Consider the following 14,303-nt stretch of genomic DNA (forward strand, 5'->3'; position numbering starts at 1 on the left):
TAAAGATACACACTCAACACTTCAGGAACAGCTTCTTCCCACCGCCATCAGATTTCTGAATGGAGAAAGAACCCATGAACACTAGCTCAGTATTGTTTCTTCTCTTTTGCACTATTTATTTAAATATATGTTTGTCATTTTGTAATTTATAGTTTTTACTTATATATTGCAATGTACTGCTTCTGCAAAAACAGCAAATTTCAAGACATATGCCAGTGATGTTAAACCCAATTTTGATTCTGATTGTACCCGCCTTAACCACTCCTTATGGGAGCTTGTTCCATACATGCACCACCGCCTGTGTGAAAAAGTTGCTCCTCAGGTCCTTTTTAAATCTTTCCCTTCTCACCGTAAGTTTATCCCCTCATTCCTGCATTCATCTGCACAGGTTCCCCTCAGAGCCTGTCACCACAGGAGAGCCATAGCACCCCTGCAAGCTGCAAATTCAAATATCCTTTAATGGGCTGAAACAATAGGCAGCAGAACCTGTCAGCTCAAGTTAGAAAAATTGCTTGAAACTGTTAAATATAAAGAATAAAATAATATAATTCTTTAATGTTATAAATAATATTTGTCATCCAGCATCGCAGTCTGCAGAAAGCAACCAAGCAACGGAAGAAATTCATTACTTTGCGCAGTCATTTTCAACAATGTCTGATTACTCAGCCTTAAAAGGTTTTATTTGTAAACCTTAACACTATTATCCTGCATGTTCTTACAAGATTGGATTTGGTCTCAGCATGAAATGGGGCAACTTGTATCCTTGTACAATCTGTGCCTTTCATTTGATGATGGCCTGGGAAGAAAGGAATTAATCTAGTACAATCTTGTGTTATCTCCCAGTAATTCACAATGTTACCAGTAGTCTTCAAAAGAAAACCAGCACGCTTATATTGTACAGAGCAGTGAATTTAATAGGCTCACTGTCTTTTCAAGATCTGTGTTTAATGCCGTGCATTGACTCATGCGTGCTCCTGACCTCTCAGCGCTGACTCACTCTGTCCTGGATCCGGAGTGCTGTGCCATCCTTCGTTTGTTGTCCCATCAGAAGACTTATTTCCTTGCTTTCAGACATCAAAGATCACAAACATCAACAGTTCTCTGATCCTCACGCTCTCCCGGATCTTTCTCCTCTTTCTTTTCTCCTAACCTCACCTCTCCCATACCTTGCTGTAACCCATCTGCTCTTTCCTCCTCTGAGGCTGAACAATCTGTCCTCAGCAGGAGATACTTCCTCCCCTACATCCCCTTCTCAAAGTATTCTGAGCCTAATATGACATCGATTGGTGCTTCTGCTGCCTCTGCCTCCATTTCCTTGGACAGGAGTCCTCACCTGGGATTGTGGACTCTCTCTCCAGAAAACCTGATGCACCTCAATCTAACTGCTGACGTGACATTGGCAGACTCAGCTTTGGTCTTGCCCAATCAAACCTACCCTCCTCTGAACTTGCAGCACACCACTTAAACTTACTGTCGGGGTTGGTGCTGTTGTGGCTTGACAAAATGACCTCTACCTTGCAAAGGCTGAGAGTCAAACCACCCAGTGAACCAGCGCCACTAATCAACAGGCCAATCCAGACAATCTCACTTCCTCAGGAGAGCGTCTCTCCGGAACGCCCAAACCCACGGTCCCCCTGCACAAACCCGGAACCTCCTCTCTGAGATCCACAAGCAGGATTGTTCTGGCAGACTCATTATTTAATCCTTCTCTTACTTCATTGAATTTGCTTCATACTATATTGACTATTTTCTTCCTCTCCCGCTCCAGTCCCTCGCTACTTTCATGCCTCACATCTCAGGTGTTCTCGGCCACTCTGACAGGTTACCAGCAGGCTCACGCACACTTCCATCCCACACTGGCATATCTGAAAACCCTTCCACTATCTTCCTTAAGAGACCTAGCCAACCCCCACCATCACTACTCCACAATTGCCTGGCCAAACTCATCCTTGCATAGAGTGACATTTTTTAAAATTTCCCTGACTTTCTCCAATCAAATATATGGCTATGGGAGCTAACATGGACCCACGTTTTGACGGTCTCGTTATGGAATATCTGAAATAGTCCTTTTAAAAAAAAATCCTACTCAGCTCTCTCCCTCATGTCTTTTTTTTCCCAGCAGGGTATATTGGTGCTGCTTCCTTCACTCGTTCAAGTCTCAGGAACGTCTTCATCTTTCAGCCTGCCCCCACCCTCACATGGCCAAATCTCATTCTTCCACTCTTTAATTACACCATCTTAATCTCAGCGCAAAGCTAAGTGACAAACAACTATTACAGGCCTCTAGGCGTCCATAGATACTTGGACAATAAACTTGAACTCCTTCCTTCCATTCAGTTTCTCTGCCTCCATCATGTCTTTTCAGTTGACGAGTCTAGCCCAGTGTTTCTAAGGTAATTCCCTTAACCTGAAACTCCTATTATCCCCACCTTTGCTTTTATTTTCTCTCCTCCCTGTCAGAACAAAGAGAGGGAATCCCTTGAATTCACCTTCAAATCTTCCAATCTCCATATTCAATAGACCATCCTCACTAATTTTTACCACCTTCAAAAAGATTCTATCACCAGACACGTTCCTGGTTCGCTCTGTAGTCTACACCTACCGTTGTTACCCTTCTCTCAGCTTTCTCCCTTCCAGGAGATGTAACACTTGTCCTTCTCCACAAAACTTCCCACCACCCAAGGGCTTGAGCAGTCCTTACAGATGAAACAGCAATTCAGTTGCCCTGCTTCCAATTCAGTGCTTTGTAATTGATGCTCTGAATACGGTCACTCCATGTTGGAAAAAACATAGATTGGGTGGTGACTGCTTTGCAGAATGTCTCTGTTCTGTCCCCAGGGTGACTCCACTGTCTTTTAGCTTCTCATTCTAATCTACTGAAACCCAACAAGAGTTTGAGGAGCAATACACACAACGTGCTGGAGGAAATCCAGCAGGTCATCTCCTCATGGAGGGAAATGGACAGTCGGCGTTTTGAGCCGAGACACTGCAATCTCTAGGGCTGAATACTGAATTCAACAGTTTCACATAACCAGCCTATCCTGTTGTGTCAGAAGCGAGCAGTTCTGATGCAAGGATATCCACCTGTAACATTAACAGTTTTCCCTCTCCCACAGGTGACAAGAGGACCCACTGGGTGTTCCAGTTCAGATTTCAGTATCTGTTGGGTCCTCCCTCTTAGCTCCAACAAGTTTTGATTTCTCTCTAACTTCCATCAATCATCCTCCTCTGTTTACACCTCCTTGGGAGAGATCGGTTATGATTAACAAGCATCTGGAAAGGGCACGAAAAGCAATTGTGTCACCCTGGCTAAACTTGGTCTCCGCCATATCACAGACATTACTTCCCCTTCCCTGCTTTGAAACTTAAAATGCTTGTGCTGCCATTTCTCTGGTTCTATTGAAGGGCTGTCAACCTGAAGTGTTAACTGTTTCTTCCTCCACAGACGCAAACTGACCTGCAGAGTATTTCCAGCACTTCCTTTTTGTTATTCACTTTCAAGAACATAAGATTACTTTGGAGAACTAAATCGCAGAAACAAGGTGGAAGGTCAAAGTTCACACTGTATGTGTTGCCAACATTGAAGCAAGAAAAAGTTCAATTTCACTAGAGGTCGTAGGGTAAGAGTGAAAATTAGAACTAGAAATCACAAGTTAAGGGTAAAACTAGAACTAGTGATTTTAGGTTAAGAGTGAAAGGTGAAATACTTAAGGGGAAACCTGAGGGGGAGTTTCTTCACTCAGAGAGAGGTGCAAGTATGGAATGAGCTGCCAGTGGATTTGCTGGATATGGATTCCATTGCAACATTTAAGAGACACGGATGGGAGGGGTATGGAGAGTTACGGTCCAGGTCTGGGTCGATGGAACTAGGCAGAATTATATTTCAGCATTGTCTAGATGGGCCAAAGGGCCTGTTTCTGTGCCGTAGTACCTTATGATTCTATGACTAATCTTTAGTTAGGCATCAAGATCAGTGTTAGTCATTCACTGGCCGAAGGACCATCAAGTGGGTCAGCCAGCACTTTACAAAAGTCACCTGAGTTTCCCCACTATCATTTTCAATTAAAGAGAACTCCAGTGGCTGAAGGGATCCATTTTCCTGACTGGATACTGCGCTTTAATCGTTATGTCAAGGCAATTCCCAGTTCTCAGGCTGCCAGGGAAATTTATCCTGCACAAGGCAGAACTCCTGTTACAGAGTTCATCAGATGTAGACAAGCTCGGAGCTATTTGAAGCACATAAAGCTTCAAAGAACAAAAGAAAAAGCTTCAATTCACACAGTAATCTTCACACATCAGATGCCTCAAAAATGGTTTCAGAATGCGCTCAATGTAGGGAAATCCAGTACGCCAAATCTGATTATAACAAAGTCCACAAAGAGACAAACGATGGAGGTGACGCAAATTTTAGAATTTTGACTGTGCAATCATTGTTGGACACCTACTTCATCAGGGCAATGGGGCCTTCCACCCAGGAAGCTTTCCAAAAGGTAAGAGTATACAGACACTTTCAATCACTCCTGCAGCACAAATTTTAAGCTGAGCAGCATTTTTATTAAATAAACCTTCAGAAGAAACAACCTTACGATTCGCAGCAATTACAATGTGGTGAACTACATATACCTGTCTGGACACACCTCCCCCTGCTGACTGCTCCTGTGGCTCCTCCCATGGACCCCGGTATAAAGGCGATTGGAGACACCGCCCCGGTCTCAGTCTCCAGGATGTAGTGTGGTGGTCAATTGCTGCTTGTTCTTTCTTCCAGCCAATAAAAGCCTATATCTCGCCTCACGTCTCCAAGAGTTATTGATGGAGCATCATACAATTAAATGGATAAGGTCATTATTTAACCCATGACTCTGCTGCACCCCAACTCCATTTTTCACATTCACATTCTGATTAGCTCATTGCCATACAAAGGTGCAATGGATTTCCTTGCTCGTGTGAAGCAAAAAGTGAACGGAACACATAGTTATAATAACACATGAACAAATACAACAATGAGTGCAAAACAAGAGAAAGGCGACCTATTCCCTGCCCCACTTCCACATTCTTCCATATTATATATTTTAAAACCCATATGAAATCCACTGCAACTCTTGCTGTACAGTAGCTTCTTTATCAACAGCGGCAGAGGCTCACCTTACTTCACAGTTTAGCTTGGTATCAGCCAATTATCATTTTCCCAATGCCCAAATCGTTTATATTAAACTAAAGTACTTAACATCCGCTCTGCTCCCTTTATAATACAGACATGCAAGAAGTCAAGCATGAACTTGAAGTTGAGATTTTAACTTCCCACGAGCCGTAAACTCTAATTCCATTTATTGGTGAGGTTTCATAAATTTGCACCACAGCCTTTCAGAAGGGAAATGCCAATGACATCCTGCAGGAAAGTGTCAACTACAGCCCCAGCAGGCATTAGCAAACAGCTTCAGGCACTCCTGAAACTCGGAGCTGCGGGAGTGTGAATTAGTCTGATGGTAATCAAGGAAACACAGAATAAAACTGTGCCACTCAGAAGTAGCAGTGGCAAAATGTTTCAACTGTTTATGCAGGAATTTACAGCAATGAATAAAGCTGAAATCACAGCGTCTTGTGAATAAATACATCAGACTGCAACGGTCCACCTTCCCACTATTGTTAACTTGGTATGTAACACCAACATTTCCAGTTTCAATAAAATTTAATAAAAATTCCAGGAATAGCACTTAGTGGGCACAATGCATCTTGCAGGACTGAAATCTCCAACTTTAAATAGTTCACTCCTCTTTTTTCTTTGCATAAGAATAGGTCATTTTTGCCTGCCATTATTTTCTATTTTTTATACATTCACATTGTACAATGGGCAAAGATGCTGAATGTGATTCAACTTCCCCCTATCAGAGAAGTTTCCTTTGCTCACTTTTGCTCTCCACCTCTTGCTCTAATGTTGGTGTCAAACTGTCTCTTTCTTTCTCAGTTCTGATGAAGGATCTCAGACCAGGAAATATTAACTGTTTCTCTTTCCACTGATGCCGTCTTACCCACCGAATACATCTAGCATTTTCTGCTTTTCTTCAGAATTTCAATTACTGCCCCAGTATAATACAAATAATCCCAGTGATCAACAATGAAATGTCATTGTCTTATTGACACACATTAGCTGCCACAACTCAGTGGAGATAAACCTGAGGCAAATGCAAGCAGTAGTGGCATGAGAACGGCACACATTAACTCAGTGGTCATTTTATTTGGCACCTCCTGCACTTTATATAGACACTGAGTCTATGCTTGTGGTTTTTTGCTCCTGTAGGCCACCCACTTCAAGGCTTGACATTTTGCACATCACTGTTGTAATGTGTAGTTATTTGAGTTGCTACTGCCTTCCTGTCAGCTTGAACCAGTCTGGCCTTCTCCTCTGACTTATCTCATTGCCAAAATGTGTTTGCCCACAGAACTGCCGCTCACTGGCTGTTTTTTTATGTTTTTCTCTGTAAGCTCTAGAGACTCTTGTGTGTGAAAATCCCAGATCAGAGGTTTCTGAGATATTCAAACTACCCCCCGTTCCACGGTCAAAATAATTTAGCTCACACTCCTTCCCCATTCTGATGTTTGGTCTGAACAACAGCTGAACCTCTTGACCATGTCTGCATGCTTTTATGCAATGAGTTGCTGCTACATGATTGGCTGATTAAATACGTGCATTAACGCCCAAGTGTACCTAATAAAATGGCCACTGAGTGTAGTCTGTCTCGTTCTGCAAGCACTGTGTTGTCAGATTTAAAATGTGCAATCAAATAATTGGCTTCCAGCAGCTTCCTGTTCTAGGAAATGTCATTGCCTGTTACATCACTGTGACCTGGAGCCTTGAAGTCTAGCATGTTCATGCATGAAGAGCGAGTATTTCTGTGCGCTCTGGTGTGAGGAATAGCTCAGGTCGATAGTGGAAAGATCTGTAGAAGCAGCAAAGCCCAAAGGTACTAGACGCAGACCAGCATCACTTCAGGTCACAGTGACGTAACTGGCAAGCAGCGGTATTGAACGAAAGAAAAGAGCTGGGTTCATCAACAAAGCTGGCTTTCACCTGGTTATCTCTTTAACCGCATTACTTCTTAAACCAGTCGAGCTCAATCAATTTCAAGATGCAACCTTTGACCCAGAGATCTGGTTGCTTTGGTATATTAGAAATGACTTAGTTTGCGGAGTGGAACAATACAATGTTTCTGGCTCACAGACACAGCAAACCTTTCAGAGCTGACCTCTGGTTTTCCCTGGATGCTCCAGTTTCCTCCCAAATCCCAGAAATTTGCGGGTTAATTAGCCAATTGAAATTGCCCATAGTATAGAATCTGGGAGAAGATGATGGGAGTGTTGGGAGAACATTGAGATGCAGTAAGTGCAAAGTCATTGTCAATGGGATACTTTGTTGTTGGCACAGGGTCAGTGGCCGTATGGCCCATTTCCACGCTGTGTGACTCCACAGAGTTGGAACTGCTGGCTCCTCTCCTATTGCCAACCGTCACTTTAATAAACCACCGACAGACCAGCAATGGACACCCTGCTTCATCACCATCTCCTGGCAAGTTAACTGGCACAAAAGCTCCCCCGAAGCTGTGTGGTCCACCCTGTGATTTGTGCCTGCCTCTGACCAGGACACCCCGAACTAGCTGACACCACGAGTTTCAATGTTTTGATGCTGTCTTGTGACAACGGTGCTGGTTTCTGTTGAGGATCTGCTTACCAGTCCAGAAAAAAGTCCACACACTCCAACAATGCAGAGAATATTGAACACAGCAGAGCCCACGATGGTTCCAACTCCTACATCCCCCTTTGTGATGAACACCCCTGCAAAGGAGAAAGGTCATTGTAAATAAAGGTGAGCGCGCATGCTATTACCTAATGCTATACACTCCTTAGGATCCCTGGCCTGTGTCTGCTCCAAGTAGAGAGGGAACCTTTTGGAAGTACTGAGAACCTTGAAGCGAGGTGTCAGGAGTGCAAAAGGCATTGCATAAATGGTGGAGGGGTGCACAATCTCACACACTATTCACCTACCCGTTACCCATCACCTTCCCCACCAAGGGAAGAGTCTGTGATTCACACATTGGCCTCAGAACAACAGTGGGAAGTAAATCATCCCAAGGGACAGCCAGAGTAGACAACACTCTGCAAAGGAGCCTAACACTACGAAGCTCAAACAAACTAGGATAGCATATTTGGAACATGCAATCACAGGGTGGTTGCTCTAATGTGGCGAGTGGGCACTGGGCAATCCTGCTATATTTTGGCACAAATGAGAACATCAAATAAGATCCATTTTATGAATCTTCCTTGAAATTGAAACTTGCCATAATTCTGCCAAAATGCTTCTGAGAGCATCTGAATAAATGTACAACTTATTTTCTCAAAATTCTTAAAGATTTGGGGGTAACAATTCACGTTCGGTTGCTTCACTGGAAACAGTTTTCATAGAAGGACAGAATTAGCAACAGGGAGAACAGCACTTGAACTTCTTGGCACGTGAATTGTGTACACTCTTTTGTGTGCACTTTCTCTTGACCAGTCACTGCTTGGTATTGTTCCTCTATTTCAATCCCCATAAATAGAGAAAAGTATAGTTTATTTATTCTTCTATTATTATTTTAGAGATACAGCATGATAACAGGCCTACTTGGCCCAACAGACCCCTGCCACCCAGTGACACTCATGAGACCAACTAACCTACTAACCAGTACGTCTTTGGGACATGGGAGGAAACCAGAGCACTTGGAGGAAAGCTAAGCAGTCATACGTACAAACTCCTTATGGTGAGTGATGGAAATTGAACCCAGGTCACTGGCACTATAATAGCCTAACTCTGATCGCTATGATACCATGCCTTAGTTTGGGACAGGATCAGAAACGTATTACAATATGTTTCGATTTACAACGACATGGGAGTTTCAATCAATGTGATTGCTACCCAATTTGCTGATGATCAGTATTGTTAAACAGCAGATCCTCACTGGAAGGCAGCAGTAAAGAGTGTCTCCTGGCTCACATAGACCAATTCAATGAGAGGCATCTAATTTTAAACCGAGCCTTGTGCAACACAGAGCGAAGAACGCAATCATGCTTTTACTAATGGTCCCATAAAGATTCATGCAAACGTTAATTCCAGACCACTCGGCTGGACAAGTGACTCATTAACAAGGTGGAGACAAACAACTGAGGAGAAACAAAGTTTACTTCCCACACTTTGACCTTGATGGGTTACCTATGATGGAGGTGAAGAGTTCCGGGGCCGAGCTTCCAGCTGCCATAAATGTGGCTCCAGCCACATCTTCACTGAGATGAAGCCGCTGTGGAGGAGAAGGCACAGAGAGGAAATGTCAAAGGTAAGTTGTCACCATGGCGATTACAATATAGCATTTACTCATCCTGAACAGACGCTCATTATTCATCTTTCTGACCTGTGAGTCACTTTTCCTTGTTTATTCTTCTTCCTTAATAACACTTCTAAAATGCAAGGTCCTGTGTTAAAAACTGGCATCTGCCTCAAGTGTTGTTATGTGCCAAGTGTAAATTGTGACAGCATTTGTTTCTCACTGTGGACTTGCATTTGTTAGAAACTTCTTCAAAAATGACCAGGCTCATTTAGAAACCTGAAAAGTACATTGCTATTTGGAAGAACATGTACCTGCCTCAATGGAATTGTAAATTCAAGGCGGGAGTGAGATTAGAAGGCTCTTTGCTTTTATTCTGTGCTTGTTATTCAGTTAAATCTATAAAATGAAAAGCATTTTTGTCTTTATCAAGATGATGGCTCCCATTCTGTCCAGTGTCAAGTGGCTATGACTGACAGCACTAAGCAGCTCATTTTGGTTACCCATTCAATGCAATAGCACTCATTTACCAAAATGGACTCCAGAAGCATTTGCAAGGCATGTCAGCCTTGCTGGCCTAGAAATTGAGATACACCAGTTACAATAGGCTAGTAACCTGAAATGTCAGTAGCACCTGAGCACCAAGGACCCAACATCACTGACCAAACATCAAACTTCTCCATGACCAAAGGCATTCGCAGAATGCAACAGAACTGCCTTTAAAACACTCCTGTTGCAAGCTCACCAGAGCCCTGCACACATTAAGTAAGACTTCCCTACTCCTTGTCTCGTAAGAGGCTGATACTTGAATTCTTAACCATTTGTTGACTCCTGCTTTGATTTGTGTGCAAGGACATAGAAGTCTCACTGAGCATTAATATCTTATAGTTGATTTCCATTTAAAAAATGCTCTGATTTTCAATTCTTCCCAGAGTGAAATAGTTTGTCCTCTCAACTTATTGCTCCTTATCCCTTTGCAAATAGTTTGCACTCTTCGCAAAACACATTTTCCTTCCTAGCTTTGCATCATCAGCAAGCCTGATACATTCTGTAAGTATCTGACACCCTAGTACTGTTGCTTGTGGCAGCCCCCTGTTAAAAGCAGGCAATGTGAAAATGACTTAATTACTGTTGCTATCTTAGTCAAGAGGTAACTGATCCCCAATACCTTGTGTTGCAATACCCTGTATAACAACATTTAAACCTTAAAATACCCATAACTTTGGTGTTACAACACTTTACATGTAGCATAACCAAATGCCTTTTGAAAATCTAAACAAATCACACCCACTGACTCCACCATGTTCCATACATCCTCAAAAAGCTTGAATGCATTTGATAAACACAACTGCTCTTTCATAAAACCATGCCGATTCTATCTAATAACATTATACTTTTCAAAAAATTCTAGTATCAGTTGCTTAAAAAAGATGCCAGTTTTATTGAAAATAACTGTAATGTATGGATCTATTTCTTTTAGAGCAATGACCTCATCCCCCTTAGCACTACGCATTGATCCATTGTCTGCACATGTGCTGTTGTCTCTCTCTCTCTCTCACATTGCAATGCGAATACTGACATTAAGGCCATCTCCCGTGTGCGTGCTTTTATTTTAATTGATATGTAGTTGTGCACAGACACAACAAACTGGCGATGAGTATGTACCTGAATATCAGAGAATATCATGAATAGGACAAAAGGGTGAGAGAAAAACAGCACCCTTGAGTAACACTCTGAATTTAAAGAGAAAATAATGTGGTGATGGCTTCAGTCGGGAAGTTGATGAATTTGATAGCGCTAATGAAGGCTGGGAGTCATATATCGAGCGGGTGGAACTGTATTGTAATGTGAACAACATGGAGCAGCAAAAGAGAGTCCTATGCTTCTTAGCTTAATGGGCCAAGAACGTACTGTCTCTTACACAACTTGGTAACCTCTGTAAAGCCAGCAGGCAAGCCGTTTGATGAAATTGTTACAAATTACTAAATCACTTAAGCCCTAAGCTGCTGGTAATAGCTGAGAGATTTAGATTTTATAAAGTGAGCCAGTCAAAAGATGAAAGCCATTCTGAATACATTACAGAACTGCACAAACTTTCCCAGGACTGGGACTTTAGAGATGGACTTTCTGATGCATTAAAGGACAGGCTTGTATGTAGTATACATAGTCAAAGCATTCAAAAGAGGTTACTGGTAGAAAGAGACCTAATCTTAGAACGAGGATTGACCACTGCATATCATTAGAGACTCCAGCCAAGGATGCATAAGAACTACAGAAAAGGTTAGAATGTGAAATGTTCCTGAATGGTGCAAAAAGTCAAAGATGTTATCAATGTGGCAAATCCTCCCATGATACAAATGAGTGTTGGTTCAAAGAAAAAGTCCGCAGAAAGTATCACAGACAAGATCACACAGGGAGACTGCAAGGCAGACCGAATGTGAAAGAGAGTAAAAAGTCTCAAACACACAACTAAGCAAATGCATAAAGTTACTGAATGTAAAACAGAATCAGACAACATAGAGTCTGACAAAGGTGAACTGTCATGCCTAGAACTGCATAGGATAATTGAAGCAGATCACAAAATCATCTGGATCACAATAGATGTCTGGTGTAAAACTGAAAATGAAGCTGGATACTATGTCAGCTTTGTCACAATCCCAGAGGCTAACTAAAACAGACTGTTTTCTAAGATACCATTAGAGAAGACCTCAGTGATGCTAAAGACTTACACGGGCATAAAAAGTGTCTCCCAAAGGCAAACTGAAAGGAAATGTGGATACTATAGAAAGAGTGCAGAGGAGAATTACAAGGATGTTGCCTGGATTGGAGAATAGGTTGAGTGAACTTGGCCTTTTCTTCTTGGAGCAACGGAGGATGAGAGATGACCTGATAGAGGTGTATAAGATGATGAGCGGCATTGATTGTGTAGATAGTCAGAGGCTTTTTCCCAGGGCTTAAGTGGCTAACTCAAGGGGGCATAGTTTTAAAGCTTGAAAGTAGGTACAGAGGGGATGTCAGGGTTAGGTTTTTCCACACAGAGGGTAGTGGGTGTGTGGAATGCACTGCCAGAGACGGTGGTAGAGGTGGATACAATAGGGTCTTTTAAAAGACTCTTAGATAGGTACATGAGCTTAGAAAAATAGAGGGCTATGCAGTAGGGTAATTCTAGGCGGTTTCTAGAGTAGGTTACATGGCCAGCACCACATTGCGCTGTAGATTTCTATGTTCTATGTTAGGTATGGTGGCCAAACACAACAGTTAGAGCTTTGTACATTGAAAAGTAGAGGGACAGCACTTTTTGGACATGAATGGTGGAGAAGAATCCAACTAGACTGGCACTCAATCAAAGCTCTCAGTGTGACATCAAAAGGCAATGGCAGCCCAAATGGTAGCACTAACCAGAGACTGTCATGGCTGCTTAATGCTAACGAGAAGGTGTTTGAGAAGGGGATTGGTAAACTCAAAGGCACGAAGGCTGGAATTGAACTGGATGAAGCAGCAACACCAAGATTCCATCAAGTGCATCTAATGCCTTACACACTATGTCCTGAAGTAGATGCTGAACTGCAGAGCTTGGAGGCATCTGGAATCCTCACTAGGCTGAGCGGAGCAACTGGGCCATTGTCGTAGTGATCAAGAAAGGTAAGCCCGGAGCCATTTTGCACGTGGGGATTTCAAGGTGAGCATCAACCCAATGCTGCGCTTGCAGTATCCCCTGCCATGAAGAGAAGACATTTTTGCATCTTTGGCAGTTGGGAAGAGGTTTTCAAAGATGGACTTATCACAAGTCTATCTGCAAATGGAGATTGAGGAGTTGAGCAGGAAATTCCTCACAATCAACACTCACAAGGGAGTGTTCCAGAATAATCGTCTCGTCTTTGTCGTGAATTAGCTCCAGCAATTTGGCAAAGAGCAATGGACCAAGAGCTCCAAGATATCTCACAAACACAATGTTACCTTGGTGACATCATCATAACTGGCAATAATGATGAAGAGCACCTCCAGGACCTTGGCAAAGTGCTTACCAGGTTGAGTGAGTATGGTCTGCACACAAAGAGAGAGAAATGTGAGATCTTCAAGAATGAAATCTCATATTGTGTGTTGCAATTGACTATTTGGGATGCAGATGAAGTGATTTCTCTCTCCGTCTCTCTGCAGGTTTTTCTAATTCTCCTCCTCAAGCTTTCGTGAAAGTAGAATCTGAATATTTTGAAGTCAGAGATATAGATGTGTGATAAGCAAGGGAGTGAAGGGTCCTGAGGGGTTATGGCTAGTGGAGTTCAGTCAACAATCAGACCAGCCATTATTGAATGCTGGAACAGGCTTGAGAGTGACTCAGTGGTGCAGCTAGTAGAGCCGCTGCTTGGCGATATCAGAGACCTAGGCTCGATCCTGACTTCTGGTGCAGTCTGGTTGGAGTTTGTATGCTTTCCCTGAGATTGTGGGGTTTCCTCCAGGTGCTTTGGTTTTTTCCCACATGCCAAAGACAAATTGGTTGGCAGCCTACTTGTCCCTTATGTGTAGGTGAGTAGTAGAATATAGGCAGAGTTGAGAAGAATGTGGGGGAAATTAAAAAATACAGATTAACATCGGATAAGTTTAAGTGGGTGCTTGAGAGTTGGTACAGACTCAGGGGGTCAAGCTTCTTTTTATTTGCTGTAGCTCTCTACAACTCTACGGTCAATCACCAAACTCTTAACCAGACTTCCAATATAACTCGGAGTCCTGCCATGTGCAGAAGTTCGCTGATGACACGGCCATAGTGGGGTGTGTCAGGAATGGACAGGAGGAGGAGTATAGGAAACTGATACAGGACTTTGTGATATGGTGCAACTCAAACTACCTGCGTCTCAATATCACCAAGACCAAGGAGATGGTGGTGGACTTTAGGAGATCTAGGACTTATATGGAGCCAGTGATCATTAATGGAGAATGTGTGGAGCAGGTTAAGACCTA

At 42.8% G+C, this 14,303-nt stretch overlaps 1 protein-coding gene across 1 annotated transcript in view; it reads right to left on the reverse strand.

Moving 5' to 3' along the window:
- The window catches only part of slc24a3 (solute carrier family 24 member 3), a 340,988-nt gene that overhangs the window by 105,332 nt on the left and 221,353 nt on the right, over window positions 1–14,303 (reverse strand). Inside the window, exons 5-6 of the mRNA XM_073051404.1 lie at window positions 9,239–9,323; window positions 7,724–7,827 (exon numbers count right to left, since the gene is read on the reverse strand). Coding sequence (XP_072907505.1) covers window positions 7,724–7,827; window positions 9,239–9,323 — 189 coding nt within the window. The remainder of the gene's footprint in view (window positions 1–7,723; window positions 7,828–9,238; window positions 9,324–14,303) is intronic.

The sequence above is a fragment of the Hemitrygon akajei genome, chromosome 7, assembly GCF_048418815.1.
Source record: "Hemitrygon akajei chromosome 7, sHemAka1.3, whole genome shotgun sequence".
In the NCBI taxonomy this organism is placed as follows: Eukaryota; Metazoa; Chordata; class Chondrichthyes; order Myliobatiformes; family Dasyatidae; genus Hemitrygon; species Hemitrygon akajei.